Source organism: Polypterus senegalus, chromosome 15 (assembly GCF_016835505.1).
Source record: "Polypterus senegalus isolate Bchr_013 chromosome 15, ASM1683550v1, whole genome shotgun sequence".
Classification (NCBI taxonomy): Eukaryota; Metazoa; Chordata; class Cladistia; order Polypteriformes; family Polypteridae; genus Polypterus; species Polypterus senegalus.
In genome coordinates, this window is record NC_053168.1 from 48,809,658 (window position 1) to 48,831,716 (window position 22,059).

The 22,059-nt window shown below is 37.6% G+C and overlaps 1 protein-coding gene across 2 annotated transcripts in view; it reads right to left on the reverse strand.

Moving 5' to 3' along the window:
- Positions 1 to 7,694: 7,694 nt before the first annotated feature.
- The window catches only part of tax1bp1b (Tax1 (human T-cell leukemia virus type I) binding protein 1b), a 105,216-nt gene continuing 90,851 nt past the window's right edge, over positions 7,695 to 22,059 (reverse strand). For both annotated transcript variants that reach the window (XM_039736255.1, XM_039736254.1), the window contains 3 exons: positions 21,588 to 21,733; positions 10,111 to 10,208; positions 7,695 to 8,681 (listed from right to left, as the gene is read on the reverse strand). In XM_039736255.1, coding sequence (XP_039592189.1) covers positions 8,480 to 8,681; positions 10,111 to 10,208; positions 21,588 to 21,733 — 446 coding nt within the window. In that variant the 3' untranslated portion in view covers positions 7,695 to 8,479. The remainder of the gene's footprint in view (positions 8,682 to 10,110; positions 10,209 to 21,587; positions 21,734 to 22,059) is intronic.

Consider the following 22,059-nt stretch of genomic DNA (forward strand, 5'->3'; position numbering starts at 1 on the left):
AAAATCAGGCAGGTTCTGTTTAACAAAGTTTCTAATTTGAAGATAGTGAAAGAAATGTGTTGCTGGAAAGTTAAATTTGGAATGTAATTGTTCTTAGGATGCAAAGATGTTGTCTATATAAAGATCTCTAAGCAATTTAATCCCAAATGTTTTCCAGATACTAAAAACTGCATATATTTGCGAAGGTTGAAAGAGGTGGTTCTCATGCAGAGGTGCCACAGATAAAAGATTCTCCATCTTAAAATGCTTTCTACATTGGTTCCATATTCTGAGTGACTGAAGCACAATTGGATTATTAGTATATTGGCGATAACTTGCATTTATTGGGGCACAGAGCAGGGAATATAAAGAAGTACTGCAGGATTTTATTTCTATTGCGGACCAAGCCTGTGTATGTTCATCTATTTGTGTCCAGGTTTTTATAGCTTGTATGTTTGCTGCCCAGTAATAAAACTGAAAGTTAGGTAGAGCCATGCCACCTTCTGCCTTAGGTCTTTGTAGGGTCTCTTTGGATACGTGGATGTTTTGAGTTCCAAATAAATGAGGTTATTGTTGAATCTAATTGCTTAAAAAATGATTTATTGATGTGTATTGGAATGTTTTGAAATAAAAAGAGAAGCTTAGGAAGAATATTCATCTTAACAGTGTTAATTCTTCCAGCTAGAGTGAGATGAAGGGTTGACCATCTATGCAAGTCTTGCTTAATTTTTTCCATGCAGACGGCAAAATTTTGTTGATAAAGAGCTTTATGTTTACTTGTGATGTTTACCCCTAGGTATTTAAACTGTTCTGCAATGATAAAAGGTAGGGTGTCTAATCTAATATTATATGCTTGAGAATTCACTGGAAAGAGTACACTTTTATTCAGATTAATTCTGAGACCAGAGATCTTTTGAAATTCTGTGAGTGCTGTTAAGACTGCAGGCACAGAATTTTGTGGGTCTGATATATACAGTACCATATCATCTGCATATAGAGAAATTTTCTGTTCCAGTCCTTCTCTGATAATCCCTTTATCTGATCAGCATTTCGACAGTGTATTGCCAGTGGTTCAATGGCGATTGCAAACAGTAGCGGTGACAAGGGGCATCCTTGTCTGGTACCACGTTCTAGTTTAAAGTAGTCTGAACAAATGTTGTTAATACAAACTGAAGCTTCTGGATTGGTATACAGTAGTTTGATCCATGCACAAATGTTCGGCCAAACCCAAATTTCTCTAATGTAGTGAAAAGGTATTTCCATTCAATCATGTCAAATGCTTTTTCTGCATCCAATGATAATAATATCTCTGGGGTGTTTGACTTTGCTGGTGAATATATTACATTAAACAGGCATTGGAAGATTGGAAGCTAAGTGTCAGTCTTTAATAAATCCAGTTTGATCTTGTGATATTACCAAAAGCAGCACTTTCTCCATCCTTCTAGCTATGATTTTAGAGAGTATTTTAACATCATTATTCAGAAGTGAAATTGGTCTGTATGATGCACATTGTAATAAGTCCTTATTTTGTTTAGGAAAGACGGTGATTAATGCTTGGCAAAAAGTTTTGAGGTAGAATTTGATTGTCTCTAGCTTCTGTAAACGTTGCTAATAAGAGTGGAGCTAGCTGAGTGGAGAATGTTTGTTATAAAATCCTACAGGGTAGCCATCAGGGCCTGCTGCTTTCTCGCTCTGAAGTGACTTTATAGTATCTAGTATTTCTGATAGCCAGAGGTTTATCAGTTCCCTGCACTAAAAGTACTATTTGTGGTATCTGTAATGTATCCAGAAATGCATTAGATTGTGTGTTGTCTTCTTTAAACTCAGTAGAATATAGATTTATAGTAGTCTCTAAATGTGTGCATTTTATTTTTATGGTCAATAATTTTATTTCCATCGGTGTTGGTGATTGCTGGGATTGCATTGCGAACTTCTTGCTTATGGATTTGTTGAGCTAAGGGGTTATATTACCTTTCTCTCCGTGTTCATAGTAATGATGTCTTGATTTAAAATTAGTTGTTCTGTTTCTTTGGTTGTTAAGAGGTTGAGTTCTGAATGCAGAGTCTGCCTTTTCCTATGGAGAGCCTCACTTGGATACCTGGCATGCTCTTGATATATTCTAGTCATTTCACTGGTTAGCTCCAATACCTTCTTGGTTTCTAATTTATTTCTATGGGAAAGATATGAAATAATCTGTCCTCTTAAGAAGGCCTTTAGAGTTTCCCAGAGTATTCCTGCAGAAACCTCTGAGGATGTATTTGCCTCTAGGAAGAAACTGATTTATTTTGATGTAAATTCTGTACAGTTCTCGTCTGATAATAGAAGTGGGTTAAGACATCATCTGCGAGATGAGTGTGTGGGGCATAGTGACTTTAGCTCCAAGATCAGAGGGGCATGGTCAGAAATAACAATAGCATCGTACTTGCAAGATTTAATCGTAGGCAAGAAATTATCTATAAAGAAATAATCAGTTCTTGAGTAGCAATGATGCACTGGTGAGTAGAAGGAATATGTTCTTGAGTTTGGGTTTAGAAACCTCCAGGGGTCTGATAAGTTGTGGTCAGTGACAAACTGTGTAATTGTCTTTGCAGTGTTAGATGTCATCCCCCCTGTGACAGAAGTCCTATCTAAGAGTGGATTTAAAACACAATTAAAGTCCCCAGCCATTATAATTTTATGAGTGTTCACATTGGGAATGGATGTAAATACATTTTGCATGAATTCCCTATCATCAACATTAGGTGCATAAACATTTATCAAAATCGCTTTACAGTTAAATAAATTGCCCAAGACAATCACATATCTCCCTTCAGGATCAGATGCTACATCTGATGCTACAAATGATACTGTTCTGTGTATGAGGATTCCCACACCTCTAGTTTTCTTTGTAAAGCTAGAATGGAACATTTGGCCAGTCCAGTCTTTTTGCAGCCAGAACTGATCCTTGCTTAGTAAGTGGTCTCCTGTAAAAATACTATTTTAGCGTTTAACCCTGTTAGGTGAGAGAATACTTTCTTTCTCTTTAATGCATGATTCAGGCCTTTAAAATTCCAGCTCACAAAGTTAACTGTCCCATCATGGAGACACTGATTCTGAATTTTTGATTTCATTTTATAGTCTTAACTGGAAGTGAGACAGCTTTAACCTTAATTTCCAATTTTTCCACAAGTTATTGCCGTGCAGGTTATTGTTACGTTGGTAGTTATCATTATAAGGTTTAAAAAGATAGATTAGATATAGCCTGCTCTCTTTCACCCCCCCCTTATCCCCCCAACCCCCATTTTGCCTCCCCATGTGAGGCTGGACCCCACTTCACAAAGTCCCGGTCTTCTGACATACCTAGAGACAGAGTACGTCCATAGCAAAACAAGCCCACCCAACCCCAGACCCCCAGCGGCATTTGGGGATTAAAAAGAAGAGATATCTATTGGCGATAAAGTCTAAATACTTTAAGCATAAAATATAATCATCAACAGTTGAAATATTAAAGATAGTAAACCCAGGGAGTGGTGTTAAAAAGTGGCCCTGGATAAGCATAGTAAACCCTAATGCAATACTAACAATAAACCAAGGGTATGATGTTAAACAGTCTCCTTTAGAATAGTTAAAAACAAAAAAAACACCTGCTTTAATTTCTTCCACACATATGCCTACAATTATAATTAAAACATAAACAAAAAGCGTCCAAGAAGAAAAAAGGATGTATAATTATGGTACTGTATCATTGCAAGCAGATCAGACAGCAGGTAATATCTTCTTGCCATACCATGACGGGATGCAACACACTTTCGTATTTGAAAAATGCGTCAGGATCAGCTTTCTTAATTCCTTTTCTGCTTCATCCGTGATAGAGAAGATGTGATATTTGTCTTGAATTTCCACTTTCAGTTTGGCAGGATAGAAGAGGCTGTATCTGATATCGGCTTTTCGTAACCGCTGTTTAAATTTGTAAAAAGCTGCATGTTTAGCAGCTGTTGAGGGTGAGAAATCAGGGAAAATATGAATGTGGTTATTTTTAAATATAATCTCTTGTTTGTGTCTGAGGAGTGCCATTACAGCAAACTTAAATTGTGAACTCTCGAAGCAGGCAATTAATGTCCTAGGTTTAAAGGTATTTCATCCACGTATGCGATAAGCTGCTGCTATCTCGATATCTCATTTAAAGTCCTCTCCAATTATGTTTGAGAATAGTTCAGCTATGAATTTCACTGGGTTTGGACTTTCACGATTCTCAGGTGGACCTTCGATTCTAATATTATTCCCTCTTGCCTAACCAACAAGTACCATGGCCTGTTGACTTTGTATGCTACTCTCAAGAAGGCCTTTAACATCAATGACAAGAGAAAATTTTGACAACTCTGGAACAAAATTAAATAGGATGTTTAGGAGTAAAGGTACATGAGACAGCAGACATTACAGACAGAGCTTTATTTATCCCAGAAGTTCTTTAAATAAATATATATATAGAGTTATAAACACACGCTGTGGTTTAAACACCCATCACAATGGCTAAAATGGAAGAAAATTTAAAAAGAAAACTCCTCACTTGGCAGTCCCAGTCCCAGTGAGGCTTGATGCAGGCGTATCGCTGTTGGTATAAAGGAGCCTCAGAGTACTCAGTGTTTGCCTATTCTCTCCTCAGCTACTGCCTCCAAGGCCATAACTGAACAGTTCTTTGGTTGTGCTGATGTCAAGATGCAGACAATTCCCCATCTGATTCCTCTCCTTTGTCTCTTCCCCCTCTTCAATACACCCCTAGAAGGGCAGAATCACCTGAAAATTCCTGCAAGTGACATGACCTGGAGTTCTGTTTATAGTCTGAGGTGCACAGATTGAAGAGAAACTGAGACAGGACTGTTCCTTATGGTGTTCCAGAGTTGCTCGCATCAGGAACACAGTCCTGTGGTCTGCCCCACAGATATTCCCTTATCCAGGACACCGTAGGCTCATCCACCTGCATATCTATGAGATCACCCCTCAATAGAAATGGCTGGATGGTACTGAAAGTTCTGGAGAAATCAAAAAAACAATCCACACAGTGATACCAGCTTTGTCCAGGTAAGAATAAACCTTGTGGAGCACAGACGATATAGTACATGCATTCTCCACTCCAAACTAACTGACCGGCAAAATGCAACGGGTCCAGGTGGTCTACCAGCAAAGGACTCATCCAGGATAAGCCTCTCAAAGGTCTTCATGATGTGACACATAACTGCCACTGGTCTGTAATCATTAGGTGAAGAAACCTCTGCCTTTTTTGGAACAGGAACAATGCAGGCTGTTTTCCACAGCAGAACCACTATATGATGCCTTAGGTGAACAGGTGACAGAGGGCACCACAAATTTGGTCAGCACAGGTCTTAAGAACTCAAGGAGGGACTCCATCTAGTCCTGCAGCTTATCCTGTGTGTAGCTTCGTCAGGTGTCTCCTTACTTGATCTTCAGTTATGGACAGTTCACACTGATGGTCAGAAATGGACTTCTCACTGCCCACTCCAGAAGATGTAATAGGAGTTGTTTATCTATTATAGATGGTGTGGGGAGAGTAGTCATTGGTAAAAGGTGGCAATGGGAGTGATAATCTGTTATAAAATTGGTTCAGGGCATTAGCTTTGTCCACATCCCCTTCTATCACCTGAACCCTGGATTGCTTGAGTCCAGTAGTTATGCCTAATCCATCCCAGTCATCCTTCATGTTATTCTGAATGAGTCTGTTTTCCATTTTAGCTTTGTAATCCTTTCCTTTACACTTTTTCTTTAGCACTAGACTTGAATGCTCTCTTTTTCTCATTTAGGAGACTTTTTAGGTTCTTAGTAATCCTGGGCATGTTGTCTGGAAAGCAACACACTGTCTGAGGGTACCACATTGTCAACACAAAAGTGAATATAGTTTGTGATATACAGTAGTGACAGCCCCTCAATATCATCCCCATTTGGTAGCAGTCATTTCTGCCTGCAGGCTGCACTTCCTCACTATTCTGGTGGTAACAGGCTGCCATCTAATAACAGGCTTGGGAATAAGTTCAATCAGGTTGTGGTCAGACCTGCTCAAAGGTGCCACTGTAAGTAAGCTTACACTTAAACACATCTTTAACATTTGAATAAAGCTGGTCCAGCTTGTTATTTCCCACACTGGAACACGTCACAAAAATTTTTCATTGTTGCCTCTAAAGTCACAAAGCTGAAGTCAAGGGTCGGACTGAGTCATGATTAAAGTAACGATGACACAATGAATCATTTCCATCGCCGAGTCCCCATTTGCAGCAGGGGAATATAAACATTAATAAGGATAACATAACTAATATTTTTAGCACCATTGCTCACATGGAAGACCAGGCCCTTCCTGTCTTTTTCCACACCACACTGCGTCTCTGTCTGCTCAAAGAAGATGAAATCAGTTCAGCATTAAAACAGCAGAAGGTAACTCAAGTTTAAGCCAGCACTCCATAAAACACAAAATGCCACCGTACTGGTATGCTCCATGACTCAGACAGTTCATCCATCTTACTCTACAGCGATCGAACATTGCCCATTACAATGATTGGCACACCAGTTCCAAATCCTTCTGGCCTTACTTTTACTCCAAGTTCAATGGCCAGTGAACAGTGCAGTCAAGACAAGTGTGCATTGCAGATCATCAGTAAATCCGAAATCCATTAAAATCAATTTGTCTGATTCATAGTGGTTACTATCAGTGACGAGCCATAGTCCAGATCATATCTCATCTAGAGGTTAGTTAATGCTCAACTGAATCCACACGTCATTAAAAATTAAACTTAAGTAAGGCGTGTGTATGCTAGATACCGAGAATATTGACTCCTGAAATGAAGAAACACGGCTTCTGATGTTTTAAGGACAATCTTGAGGTATTAGAGAAATTTAAAAAGCATTTCATAGCTTGGGAAAGAACTTGCATGCATCACTATGCTCCCTTAAGTCCAAAAAATAGTCAAAACCAAGGAAGTCCAGGGATTCTAAAACACCAAAATCAAGCCAGTGCTGACAAGATCGTGCGCACAATTTTAAAGGATGTTGAAGGCGTACTTCATATTAATTACATGCCTCAATAGACACACATAACTGGTCAGTAATACGTCAATATCACACCGATTTGCTTTTCCTTTTGTGGCAGACAATCAGGTAAGACGTGGTGAGGATAACCGTCACCTGCTCCCCTTTTGCCCGTTGACAGTGCCCTGCTCACACTGCAAAGGCAGCTTTGTGAACCTACAGATTGCACATCCACCCTGTTGTCCAGACCAGGCCCCCTCGGACTGTCACTTGCTCCCCAGTCTGAAGGGCCACCTCTGTGGGATTCTTTATACCAATGATGAAGACATCAAGTCAGCTACAGAGGAATGGTGACACAAGGGTCATGGGTACTATGGTGAACAATAAACCTTGTTTGGTTTAGTTTGGGTCTGTTACACTTTCTGATCACCTGTCATATTGATAAAATTCAAATTTTAAAGTAAAATATAACATTTAGGCCATTTCACGTGTTCTTTTTTGCTGTGTGCACCAACTGTTATACACAATGCAATATATCTTACGCTTTCTTTGTGTAGTTTTGATCGGTATTTGGAGCTGTACAACTGGTTCAGATACACTCAAGAAGCAACATACAGTAGGGGGTCCTGGAAGGGCAGACACAGAAGGTCAGTTGTCTTGAAAAGTTTGTGTGCTTAAAAGCAATCTAATGATGAGGCATTTGGTTGCTTTAAGATTCATTTTTGTATTTTTATTTTAACCAGCATTTACAGAAGGATTAAATACACTACCCTCTTTAATTAACAAAAAATAATGAAAAGTAACAATCTTTTTTAAATAAGAGATTTCATTGCACACTAACTTATCATCAAATAAAATTAAGGAAGTCAGAAACTTGCGTAAAATAGCACAATGGTAGATTTCTTATGTGTCGCCAGTCCAAGTACACATTGGAGGATTTCACAGACGGCTTCAAACAAGATTGTAGAAGAAGTGAAATGCATTTTAAAATATTAGCAAAGAAGAACTGCCCAGTTCTTTATAAAGTACTTAGAACCTTAATGTTAAATACATACAAATTTAGTGGCAAACTGGTTGGTATTATGTAATCTTTACGACCAACGGCAACAAATACAATAAAAGCTCAGATGCTAAGAAGATACTACAAGCACTCAGTCGCTTCATTTAAACCAACTACTATGTAAGTGAAGGCGCTAACACACACACACACACACACACACACACACACACACTCGCACACTCAGTCAGTCATCTTTCCTTAACAGCTGTTCTAGCTTAATCCAAATAATAAATTGCACGCCTGTACTGGTGTACTGCAGTTCAGATGGTGGTCACAGGGAATACTTGAGAGGGCATCTGACAGGGCATATTTACAACAGGAAAGGAATACACACAAATCATTATGCTACATTTAAAGTGTAATTTAAACAGACACCTCTGCAAAATTTGACATTTCAACACGTTCGCCGAAGGCCTAAAGTCTAAACGTCTACTCAAAGTTGAGGACATTGCCATCAAAGTGGGTCATCACGTGCTTCTCAAACACCTGCTGTTGACAGTTCAGAGGGAACTGCTCATTGCACATGGGACATACTTTCCAGTGGCTTTCAACGTGCTCCTCAAACTTGCTTTGGTCATAGTTGGGAGGGAAGATCAGCTCACACAACGGGCACCTCTTATGGACATCAATGCTGAGGGATGAAAAAAGAAAAGTTAAGTTTGGAAATGCAGTTCCTCATCATACAATGTAAAGGTAAGCCTTCAAAATCCTAAAATAACATTTTATCAAAGTCAAGCATCTGTGATTAAAAGCGTTTGTTAGACTGGAGTTTGTTACAACTATGTGCAATGATATTAGTAAAGTCAAAAAAATATACAAACAAATAAACAAAAACCAAAAATAAAAAGATATACCGTACTGCTGTGCAAGAAAGATAAGGGTGCCATTGTCTTTTAAGTAATTTAGGGCAGGGACTCCCTTAAATACTCCTGGTGCAGGTGCCAGCACCCCTTACCAGTGTCCATGTTGACCTCTAACCCCACACACCTGACAGGCACCCCATGCTTTACACTTAATACAGGAGAGACGGAGGGCACACATGTACATACAGTACATGCAAGTACTCTTTCCAGAATACAATCGACGACAAAACAAAGAATTTTTCTCCAGATAAATACAATCAAAATGCAAGGACGGCACTGAGAGAACACAAAAAGCCTACAATGGCAGGTGGGCCTTTAAGAATTATAGTTATTTTTTATAATTTGTGTACGGACCATGTCTTAGTTAAAAGAATAATTAGAAGCTCTACTATACCTAAATGACAGCGCTCACAAGAAGAATCAATGACACGTTAATATATTGTATTTATTGAAATTTTAAAAGCAGACTTAACCATGCACCTTATAATGCGTGTTTTTCATCAGAATCATATTGTTAGGGGGGCACCAGGTTAGCTCACTGCTAAAGAGGGATTGGTCAACTGTAGATGTCACATATGGAGCGTTGTGTTTTACGCACACCACTTAAATGGGTTCTAGACATTTTATTACAAAGTCAAAGTGTAATAAGATCAACAGTTAAAACGGCAAAATCTGTGAGCTACAGAAAAAGTGACACAAACTAAAATCAATGAAACAATTTTTTATAATTTGTCACTTCCTTCTTTATGTAATTCTCTGCTTTTCCCAGTCATGTAAAGCTTCCCTAGCTTTGAGTTGTCAGTACATTTACGCTGGACAGAGATGCAGCTCTGTATGCGTTACAAACTCGTCTTATTAATACCAACCATGACAAAATGAATCTGAGCACAGCTCTATACAGCGCCACTTCCACAAGAGCGACATGAACAATCAGGACTGGCCTAGCACTTCAATGCAAACCTCTATTAATGTTTAAAAGGCATTTACCTAAAGTGTGTTTATTTCAAATATCAGAAGCACATTAAATCAAGCAGACATAACATATTACTGTGTTTAAAACAGATAATACTTTGTTAAATCACAAACATTACTGGTCTGAGGTCAATTCTCATTTCAGTTTTTGACATTGAAAATGAATGCCAGTACTGCTCTTTGTACCTTTAAGTAAAATGACATAAACAGGGCTGAGCCACCTACCTCGAATCAAAGCAAAAGTGAGCTCTAGGATCCTGAAGTAGGGAATGTGGTGAGTTGCTGGCAACTCCCTGGCCATTCTTGGCTTCCATTTCAGGCAGCTGAAGACAGAGAAGTAAAACAAATGGTGTGTTCAACACTGATTGGGGAGCATCGGCTGCATCACACCACGCATACACTGGGAACGTTATAAAAATCTAATCATTGACTGGGTATAGCTTTATATATTACAATAGTTAACTTTTGTCAGTATTCTTTTTTTATTATTTCAGTTACACATTAGCTTTAGAATTTCTGATAAAAACAAAACAGACGAAAGATGGCATCTTTAAGTTAGACTTTGAAATTAACTGGAAACTCAGTTATACAGTACATCTAATATATATTGTATACGTCATAAACCACACTAAATAGGACTTATAAGTAAGATTTATTTTCAGCATTGACAAGTAAATGACACATTTTGGATGCAAGTACTTACATATCCTGGGACAAACATTTCTAATACATTTTACACAAATGAGAAGGCCTTAGTGTCGCAAGCAGTTCCAATTAGAACCTGTTTGTGCCTTCATTTCCATCTGTTTTCTTGTCAATTGCAATGTAAATATCTAGTGCCCCATAGGCATTTTTGGAAGAAAAAAGTAGGGTACATTTTGTTAATCCACATTGTAAGTTAAGTTAGGCTTATTGTAAGGCATCTAGATGTGGTGATGTTTGTTTCTTTTTATTTCACTGTTGTAAATGTGAATGCTTTTTTTTCTGCAAATAGATGTTGAATGTTATTCAGTTACTGTAAGGGTGGCAAAATGTTTAATGTAGGATATCTGATCCCACAATATAGGGAAAAGAAAATTGTTTAAGACAAATTTTTCACCCAACAGGCAGTTTGTTCAAGATCTGCTACATTTATTATCAAGTGCTTAAAGTATGGAATGGGGTTCTGATTTCCACTTGCAATATGATTGACATGATTGAAGTGTTTAAAATTATGAAGGGAATTAGTACAGTGGATTGAGACTGTTATTTTAAAATTAGTTAAGAACACGGGGACACAGTTGGAAACTTGTTAAAGGTAAATTTCGCTCAAACATTAGGAAGTTTTTCTTTACACAAACAACGATAGACACTTGGAATAAACTACCAAGTAGTGTGGTAGACAATAAGACGTTAGGGACTTTCAAAAACTCGACTCGATGTTTTTTTGGAAGAAATAAGTGGATAGGACTGGCGAGCTTTGTTGGGCTGAATGGCCTGTTCTCGTCTAGAGTGATCTAATGTTCTAATATATATATATATATTTAATTTACATATTATAAATAACTAAAGAAAGGTGGACTTTTGAATTATGACTTACTTTTCTTGAATTTTTAAATGCATTTCCCTCAACTTTTGCTGACCAATTCACACTGCTGAAGAAATACTAAAATAAATCTGTAATGTGTACGGTTTCCAATTAAACTAGAACACTTTTCTCCAAATTATTTGTGATTATAAAATACAAACTAAGAAAGTGTGTTATAAGGTTTTTTTGTACTACACTTGTTCAGCAACTATACAGAATGTAAATGTATGCTTGCAGCAACACTGCAATGATTGCGCTAAGACACAATTCTTTTAATGCCTTAATAACCGACTGAAAATAAAATCAAAACAAAACCAAGCCATAAAAAGATGTTCTCTGGTGTATGTCAATTTTCATTTAAAAGAAAAACAGTGTTACATTCTTACAAGCCTCCTAGCCAGCGGTCAGTTTTGAGTGATCTAAGGATGCAGTTATCGTCAGCCAAGCATGTCACACATGTCACGCTGCAGTCAGACACATCAGCTAAATTGCCCTTTTGGGTTGCAAGCTCACATCAGCTTTGTCAGCAGTGCTCTCATTTCATGAGCACTAACAGCACATAAATAGTTTCAGAAGGCACTGATGAGGATCTCAATACTGACAGACAATCAGATTTACTTTCAAATGGCCTTCTTACCCTGTGCCTATTCAGAAAGCAGGCCTGCTGCCTCAGTGTGAGATAATTTGTCCCTTTTTAAGTTTGTTTAAACTTTCTAATGACTAATTAATAAAAAATGATTTACCACTTAGAACACTTGGTAATGTCATACTTTATGTATTCATATCTCAAATGTAATCTTCTGAACATCTTGACAAATAATGCATTTTAGTTTGTAAGTATATACTTTTGTTTGTTTTAAAAGAGTGGGTCATGTCTTCTACCATTACAGCCTTAAAACTACAAAATTCTGGTACTTATGGACAGAGGAAAAAATCAGAACAGGGAGTTTAGTTTGGACTTCATAATAATAACTACTTCCATGTAAATAAAAAATAAATCTAACACTCTAAAGTACAAAGATGTTAGACTTGATTAGTGCACAACGGAGAGTAACTTTGTGTTAGGAACAATTTAAGGCCAGTTTTTAGTGGGAAAATTGTAAAGAATTACATTCTATAATACACACATACCGGTACATGAACAAAGAAAAAATATGTTTGATTCTCTAGCATTTTTTTTTCACCAATTATTCGTTTGGCGAAATCACCGAAATGTTTGTGAACTTCCCAAAATGCACTGAAGTCAATGGGGAAGGAAGAGTTAAACTCATTCTGAGTGGATTATAATGGTGCAATGGTCTTTTAAAGGTCTGCCAGCTGTGCCACACATATTACTGTGGCCAAAAATGCGATCTAAGCTGTGAGGCTGAAATGCTGACCACTGTGCCACTGAGCCTCAAACAACAAAAGAAGCAGACAGATTGAAAACCACAAACAAAGTATAACAAATGGCCACAAAATAGCAAATAAGTAATTAAAATATACATCACTAGCCATCCCCCACAGCTTCACCCGTGTATTAGTGAAACAGGCCAGTGAGGAATGCCCCGCTCAGCTCCCTACTCCTGACGTCACTCTTCCCCATCCCCTCGGCCTGCAGCCTCTGTCTCGGCTTAGCGTGAATATATCGCTCCTGCAAGCGAACTATGATTATTAACACAATGAGAAAGTCGCAAAATCAACGGAATGTTCAAGCAAATTATAGAAAAAAACCCGATCTAAATCCGTTAAGTAGTTCTCTCGTGAAAAGCAGACAGACATACAAACGGGTTTAAAAAAACGTTTCTTAGCGAGCACCTATGGGCCAAGGGTAATCTACATTCCAAATTTCAAGTCCCAAGTCCTCACAGATCGGGAGATTTTGTAATGAGTGAGTCAGTGGTATTTGGTTTTTATATATAAAGATTACACTCACAGGGTTCTAATCTTGAGACACAGGCGCTGGTTCTTTTCATTGTTTTATATTGCGGCTCAGGGTGCAGCTGGAACATTTTTTTGTTTCCACTTCATCTGTGCAGATGCTTTGCACTTTTTTCTTCCATTAAGAACAATGAAACACCTTGTAAATACAGTAATTATAAATCTCTCATTATTGTTTCACAGTGTCCCATTCTGATTTGAGAAGGAGGGCACCTTTAAGGCTTGGAACTCTAGCACGGGGCTCAGTATTATAAATGCACCCCTCAAATGAAAATACTTTTTTTAAAACACACATGGAAATATGGGTAGAGTAGTGATCATATACAGTACTTAAGCAAATCTGCAACATTCTTAAGCAGCCAGGTGTGAGAAGAGTTGCTGCTACAGCTCTATAATGTCACACTAACGTCACAAAGCATCATGGGGCTTAGAGTTCACCTAATCCGGCCACACATCAAATTTGCAAGAAACTATTTGGTGAATAAGGCCTACTGTGAGAAAAACACTTTGGTGAATTTTACTTTATCAACACTGTTCATTACTGATTCAGTTATATACAAATAACTGGAGCACCCAAACCTGGAAAGAAAGAAATTCTCACTAGATAATTTCAACAAATATGACCTTTTATCTAAACATTAACGGACACTACATAATACATTGCTTTGAACGAATTCATTTAAAGGATACTTAACTTTTATTACCTTTCCCTTTGACAATACATATCCTCTTGAAAAACCTAATAAATAGTCCCCATATGATTTATTTTGATAAGATATCCTAAAAAAGGAGCAACTGTACAAGGCCCAACTTGCAGACATGAGCTGTGAATCAATAATTCCATCATTTTTATATGCTTGAGGTTGTAGCTTCCATAATATTGTTTAGCCCCAGGAAAATGAGCCAAAAACATTGAAGGCTTTTACATGTTACATGTAAATACCAAAACATCAACATAAATACAGTATGAAATGTTTGTTTAGTGTCCACTGCTGCACTCATCTCATTTTGTGAGATTATGCTTTGAAATACACACCAACACACAGCCTGATGTCAATAGGGCAGAAGAAGCAGGATTCTTTACATAATTTTCTTATAACATTTTTTCTGTCACTAGCCCATGAGAGTGCAGGATGTTAGAACCTGATCTGCACAACGGACACCACCCATTGTGTTATTGTAGGCTACCACAATAACATCCCTGACATAATCATTGAGTGTTGTTGCATCGTCAATAATGCTTAGGGGGCTAATGTCTTTCTTGTCCTTACCCCTTGATCCCAATCATTTTACCTACTTTTACCTTCTTGCACTACAGTGAACTTTGAGGTGACCAAATTCACCAGACATATCACGGCGGTTCAGTCATACAGTGCCACATTCACCAGTTTCACTATCCATGTCAACGTTTTATGGCCAATTCAACCTGTCATCACTATCGCTTGAAAGAACTTAAGATTCAGTTTTAGTTTGTTTAAAAACTGGATTTATAGCTTCTTGTTTATATGCCATTGCGTTTTGGTTGAAGGCTCCGTCACACTCATGAATACTGATGAGTTACCTTAGAGTGGGAAAATACACAGAAATATTCATGGTTTGCTGCAGCATGCAATTTTATCCATCAGGTGGCAGCAGACTACTGTCTCAGGCATTATCCAGGTTGAATGATGCACATCGCATCATAACAGCTTAACCCAAAATACATTCAGGTTTACTCATTTATACATAAAATTCTGAGCCCGAGAGACACTTGGGGTTAACGCCAAGGAGGTCAATAGAATTACTTGATTCTCAACATACAACACCAAGTACTGAAAAAGTGATTTGCAAGTACAATGAAATCTGATAGTTACGGAAAATGTTGGACTTGCTGTTCCTAATTCTTTACGGCTCTGCCTCCATCTGAACCTGTAATGTGTTGTAGTGCATGTAGTCCTGCACTTTCCTTCCTCTAATAGCACTGCCACCCCTACTGAAACTTCTACAGATAGGACAAGTATAAAACAAGTAAAATAGTGCAACATACACACCTCATGTCACCACAAACTGGATGAGTGTGTTGAGAACAGTACATGAGCAACATTTTGTGATCTCACATTTTTTAAAGCTCTTTCAACACAGGCAAACCATTACTTAGAATTCCTGTAACCAGAGTTTGTGGAATCAAAATACATCTGCAATTTGCATCCTTTTTTCCTTCAAAGTTGCCAGTCCACAGTCTTAACTGTAGTCAGTTCTTGACAAATCTTAAATTCATGATATGGCTGAGACTAACAAAGGTAATAAATGGGCAAGCCTATGGGAGTAAAAGTGCAATTTGCATTTAGAAAGAAAAGCACACATTGCATACACATTGTTTGGCAGCCAAATTGACATTTCAAAATGCTACCTGTGAAACCTGTCAGATTCATAGAATGCTGAAAGTGAAAGACCATGTTGTTTAAAAATGTATAGTTATGAACAATTTATCTGTACATTTTAATGTAATAAAAAAATAGGCGCTCCTCTTACCACAGGGTGGGCAAACTATGTCACATCTCAGACCTCAAATTTTGTTAAAGAATAAATACAATCTTCTAGAATTTACTCAGATGATTTTTTTACAGAATTGGGAAGACAGCACAAAATCTTCATTTGCACTTTACTATACAATTGCACAAGTAGTCTTCAAAATCTTGACTTATTATTGCTTGTTTTATTTTACGCAAGGCTCAGAGGATTATAATAATGTTAGAAAACTCAGTATGGCATTTAAAATATAATCTTTCAATAAAAATTAGTTAAATAAGCATATTAAGAAAAATAACATTTAGATGCTAAGCAAGATTTTAATAAAATATTCAGCTGAATAAGTACAGGGTGGGCCATTTATATGGATACACCTTAATAAAATGGGAATGGTTGGTGATATTAACTTCCTGTTTGTGGCACATTAGTATATGTGACGGGGGAAACTTTTCAAGATGGATGGTGACCATGGTGGCCATTTTGAAGATGGCCATTTTGGGTCCAACTTTTGTTTTTTCAATAGGAAGAGGGTCATGTGACACATCAAACTTATTGGGAATTTCACAAGAAAAACAATGGTGTGCTTGGTTTTAACATAACTTTATTCTTTCATGAGTTATTTACAAGTTTCTGACCACTTATAAAATGTGTTCAATGTGCTGCCCATTGTGTTGGATTGTCAATGCAACCCTCTTCTCCCACTCTTCACACACTGATAGCAACACCGCAGGAAAAATGCTAGCACAGGCTTCCAGTATCCGTAGTTTCAGGTGCTGCACATCTCGTATCTTCACAGCATAGACAATTGCCTTCAGATGACCCCAAAGATAAAAGTCTAAGGGGGTCAGATCGGGAGACCTTGGGGGCCATTCAACTGGCCCACGACGACCAATCCACTTTCCAGGAAACTGTTCATCTAGGAATGCTTGGACCTGACACCCATAATGTGGTGGTGCACCATCTTGCTGGAAAAACTCAGGGAACGTGCCAGCTTCAGTGCATAAAGTGGGAAACACATCATCATGTAGCAATTTCGCATATCCAGTGGCCTTGAGGTTTCCATTGATAAAGAATGGCCCCACTATCTTTGTACCCCATATACTACACCATACTATCATTTTTTTTGTTCCAACAGTCTTGGAGGGATCTATCCAATGTGGGTTAGTGTCAGACCAATAGCGGTGGTTTTGTTTGTTAACTTCACCATTCACATAAAAGTTTGACTCATCACTGAACAAAATCTGCGTAAACTGAGGGTCCTGTTCCAATTTTTGTTTTGCCCATTCTGCAAATTCAGTGCGCCGATCTGGGTCATCCTTGTTGAGATGCTGCAGTAGCTGGAGTTTGTAAGGGTGCCATTTGTGAGTAGCTAATATCCGCTGAAGGGATGTTCGACTAATGCCACTCTCCAGTGACATGCGGCGAGTGCTACGCTGTGGGCTCTTGCTGAATGAAGCTAGGACAGCCACTGATGTTTCTTCATTAGTGACAGTTTTCATGCGTCCACATTTTGGCAAATCCAACACTGAACCAGTTTCACGAAACTTAGCAAGAAGTTTGCTAACTGTAGCATGGGAGATGAGTGGTCTCGTAGGGTGTCTTGCATTGAAATCTGCTGCAATGACCCGGTTACTGCGTTCACCAGACATCAACACAATTTCTATCCGCTCCTCACATGTTAACCTCTGCGACATGCATGTCAATGGCTGTAAACAAAGAGAAACTTGTAAATAACTCATGAAAGAGTAAAGTTACATTAAAACCAATTGTTTTTGGTTTTTCTTGTGAAATTCCCAATAAGTTTGATGTGTCACATGACCCTCTTCCTATTGAAAAAACAAAAGTTGGATCCAAAATGGCCGACTTCAAAATGGCCACCATGGTCACCACCCATCTTGAAAAGTTTCCCCCCTCACATATACTAATGTGCCACAAACAGGAAGTTAATATCACCAACCATTCCCATTTTATTAAGGTGTATCCATATAAATGGCCCACCCTGTACATTTAAAAAGTTAAAACCTCTTTTAAATTAAATTCGATTTAGAGGAATAACAAACAAATAAAGACATAGAAGTTTTATTTCTTAGTTATTTCCAGTAGCTGCTTTGGAAATCCTGTAACACCCTAAAACTGACCGTAATTTTGGTGAGGTGGCTGACTGAGCCTTAAAGAAGTTCTTAAGCTCTGATCACCAATCATCTGCTGGACGTTCAAACAGCTGTCAGGAGATGTGAGACATTAGCAAATGTATAGGCTCCCTTGGTTAAACTTGATGTATTACTGCATCTTCAAGTGAAAACAAATAAACACACAGCCTCTGCTGGGGGCAAAACTTAAAAGTGACATATTTCCAGAGATTACAATTGATTTTAAACCTTAACGTTAGTTGAAAAATACTCAGATTGTCCTAACATCTTAGTATTCCAGGCCCATAAACACCACCCTTGGACTCTCCTAAGCAACTAATAAAGGTTTTATTAAAAAAAAAAAATAAATGACCTTTCCAAGGCAGGGAAAGGCTACAAAATGATATCCAAACTCATTTGACTTACAATTGCTCCTGTTAGAAATGTTTTTAATCAACAGACGTTTAAGGTGACTGTGGATATTAAAGCCAGAAAAAAAAAACTCAATCAGCACCACATTAAGTCTGGTCACACGTACAGTATATAAGAACCATGTGCTAGTCCTGGTGGAGAACCTGAAGAAATTTTAGTTGACATCAGCTCGCCACAATAGAGCACTGATTATATGACCCCTTCTTGAAATTAATGTCTACAGCAGATGTGGCATCCCTATCACTAATTGTCACAAGCAGTGAATTGACCATGAAAGTGGGATGAATGAGTGTGCCGTATACAGGCTTTAACTAAAAAATGTGTCAAACCTCCCTTCCTATTTTTGTGTGCTCTGCCGTCCCTTCTCATTTACTCAGTACTGCCAGTGGATACTCTCCTTTATTTCCTTTTCTGTTTCAGCTCTGCCTCACTTTGATATAAAACCGTAACTTCAACAAATTGTGTCTACAATTTAAAAATGTTATTAAATGTGTACTTGTGTCTCTTTCGAGTATGCGATTTTCATATTTTCCCCTGCTTCAGTCTAACACAAAAACTGGCATCAGTTGTTAAAACATTTCCATTTTCTCCTCTGGAAACCAACAAATGACTTATTTTTCATTATGGGTAATATCAAAATTATTTTCTGTTCGAAAGAATGCAAGATGGCAATCCCTGTGATAGGATTATGAAATTGAAACACTGAACATGCTTTGCCAATGTAGGGGCAGAGCAAAGATGTACATTTACTTCAGATATTCAGCCAATGTTTCTGCAACTTCCCAAAGAACTGTAAAATTTCACATAAACTTTTCTATTTTTCATTTATGTTTAACAACCAGCTATCTTTTTATCATTTGCATCCATTGCAAAATGTCCATATTTTGACAATGCTGTTTTTAAAATTTTTAACTGAGCAACCTGCTTCCACAGTTTTTACATTGTGTGGTGAATTTCACTTTTCAATCTCCACACTGTTGGTCTGAAGTAGGAGTTCTCATTCTGTAGCACATTTCACTTGAACATGCAGCCTAGACAAGCTGCTGGATGTACCTACACATACTCACAATATTTAGCACTGGAATTTGTTCCCTATGTTTTTATATGTAGTGGATCTTTAACACAGAATATACGTACATAACCTCCATGAGGCGCTCTCTTGGAATACTTATAACTGCAGGCTCATTCCACCTCAGTGTGCTAAGAAGCACCTCTGGGGATCTTTTCTGCCAACTGCTATCAGGCAATTTGATGCTTCCATCCGATGTACTAGTTAAGTTTATTTTAATTAATTGATTAATTAATTGGATTGATTGATTGATTCATTCATTCGGTTTGCTTATTTATTTATCTATCAATTGATTGATTGGATGTATTATCTGTTCTGTGAGTATTTATCCTTGGTTATGTTTCTACTGCTGTATGCATCTAAATTTCCCCATGGGATTAATAAAGCATATCTAATCTAATCTAAAGACTTGTAGTCTTCCTATAATTAGTGCCTGTCAAATCAGTTTATCACAACATTTTATGAAGTCTTAGGATGACCTGGAATGTGGTGCAAACAAAATCAGAGGGGTAGCAGCCATCAAGAACAAGAAGCAGTGTGTTGTAAAGCAGAAAACTAAAGGATGAAGTGAGATGTGCACAAAATCAAGTGTTATTGATACGAAGATGTGATTTCATGTGCTGCTGCCCTCTTATTTACTTTTTATTGGTACAGGAAGCCCTCATTATATGGGTGACAAATTAGCTGAATTGTTGAGGGTATTTTTAATTACTGATTTATCAAATAGGGTAGTGGTATTGATTTTGTTCTTACTAATTGTAAAATGGTGTTTTAGTGCGTCTTTGTTCAGTACTCTTCGTCAATGGTGATATTAATAAAGATATGATGTCACTGTAAACAAATACTGATGTCATTACCACGTAAATGTATACGTTCAGTTTAATTCATAAGCTTAACACTTAAAAGTCCCTTTTAAGGAAACTTGTTGACTTCTTATTGTTCAGTCCACTTACAGTAGCTTCTTGACAACTAGAGCTATGACCCAAAGTAAAAAAAAAAAAAAAATAAAGTTGAGAACCACTGTTCTAAAGTGCACAAACTAAATAAACTAAGAAAGTTCTTTAATTTACATTATAAACATTTTTATAAGTGGCATCTATAAAAAGATCACTTATACTGTATAAAAATAAAACATGATTTAAAGGTGATGAAACTGGATTACACGAGGAAATTCTGTAATACCCTTTTAGGAATTATGACTATTTAAATTCCCAAATTGAAGAGACTTTGATGCAACCATGAAAAAACAACTTTTTAAGTTGACAAGCCACAGAGAAGTATGTCTCTTTATATAAAAACCTTTGCTAGCTGCGAACAACTACTTATTTTCCATCCACCCCCCCACATTTCTATATTGTACAAAAGGACAAAGAAAAGTCTGAACTGCAGAGAGATCAGGACACATAGTCTACTAATTAAAGTGCAGCAAATGACTTAAATGAGAGGAGCTTGTCATGTGTAATGTGTGTACTAGAAACGGTCAAATTCTGTGTGCACAATGAGTAGTAAAGGTGGATAACATTGCTAAACACACATCATGGTCTTCAAGCAAGCTTCGCAACTTCTGACAGTTTTCCTAATTATTCCCTATAGCTGACAGATGAAGTCAAAAGTCAGGAAGGTGAGGTAAATTTCTCATTGTTAAAGATTCCAAGCAATGAGGCTAAAATCCATGCCTGTCTGAACACTGATCGGCTTCAGCAAAGGTTAATAGCAATTAAATGTAGCAAACTAGACTAAATGAGAAACGGGTCATGATACTACTGAACTAGCAAAGAGCACCATACTGTAATGATAAGCTTTCTAAGGTTTGATCTTAGAACTTTTTTGCAATTAGCCCCAATTTTATTTGTCTAATAGATAGCAACTGGTTTCCAATTATTTTCTGTTCTCACTAATTGGAGCACAAGAATAAGCTCCAATTAAACCTTTATGCACATCTAAGAAAGTACTGTGAAAGTACTGTGTTGTCTTTCCACCTAACCTACAGTCAGAGACTGTCATTTTATACAGGCAGGTGTCCTTGCTAGTTGCACAACACAATAAGCAATTAAGAGAATGATGTGTCGTTATTTACATTTACGAGCTCCTCTACATCTTCTAGACCATCAGGCCTGCTTAGGTTTCTTGCAGGTTGAATGCAGACCACATTGTTATCCCAGGAAGGAGGCCCAACAGGAGGTCTACAGATACTGCTAGGAGAAAAAGTACCACTTGTCTCATCTGCACAAGGAGGGAAAAAAACAAACACAAACACACACGTAAACATCAGAGGCAAAGTTAAGACTGAAGTAACTTTGGCAAAAAATGGCAAGAAACAATTTTGAGGAGCATACAGAAATATTAATTATAAACAGATAAAAGGCAAGCTTAACTTCAGCATGAAGGCATTTTTTAATGCTTAAATGTATCAAAAGCATAAAAGAACTCAAAATACATTACATAAATTGAAAGCTTATTGTAAACTAAACAGTTTTGTGATTTCTGGGCAATAAAAGGGTAATCATTCTACACTCCATTTCTAGCCTCAAACGCCTACACAAACTTAA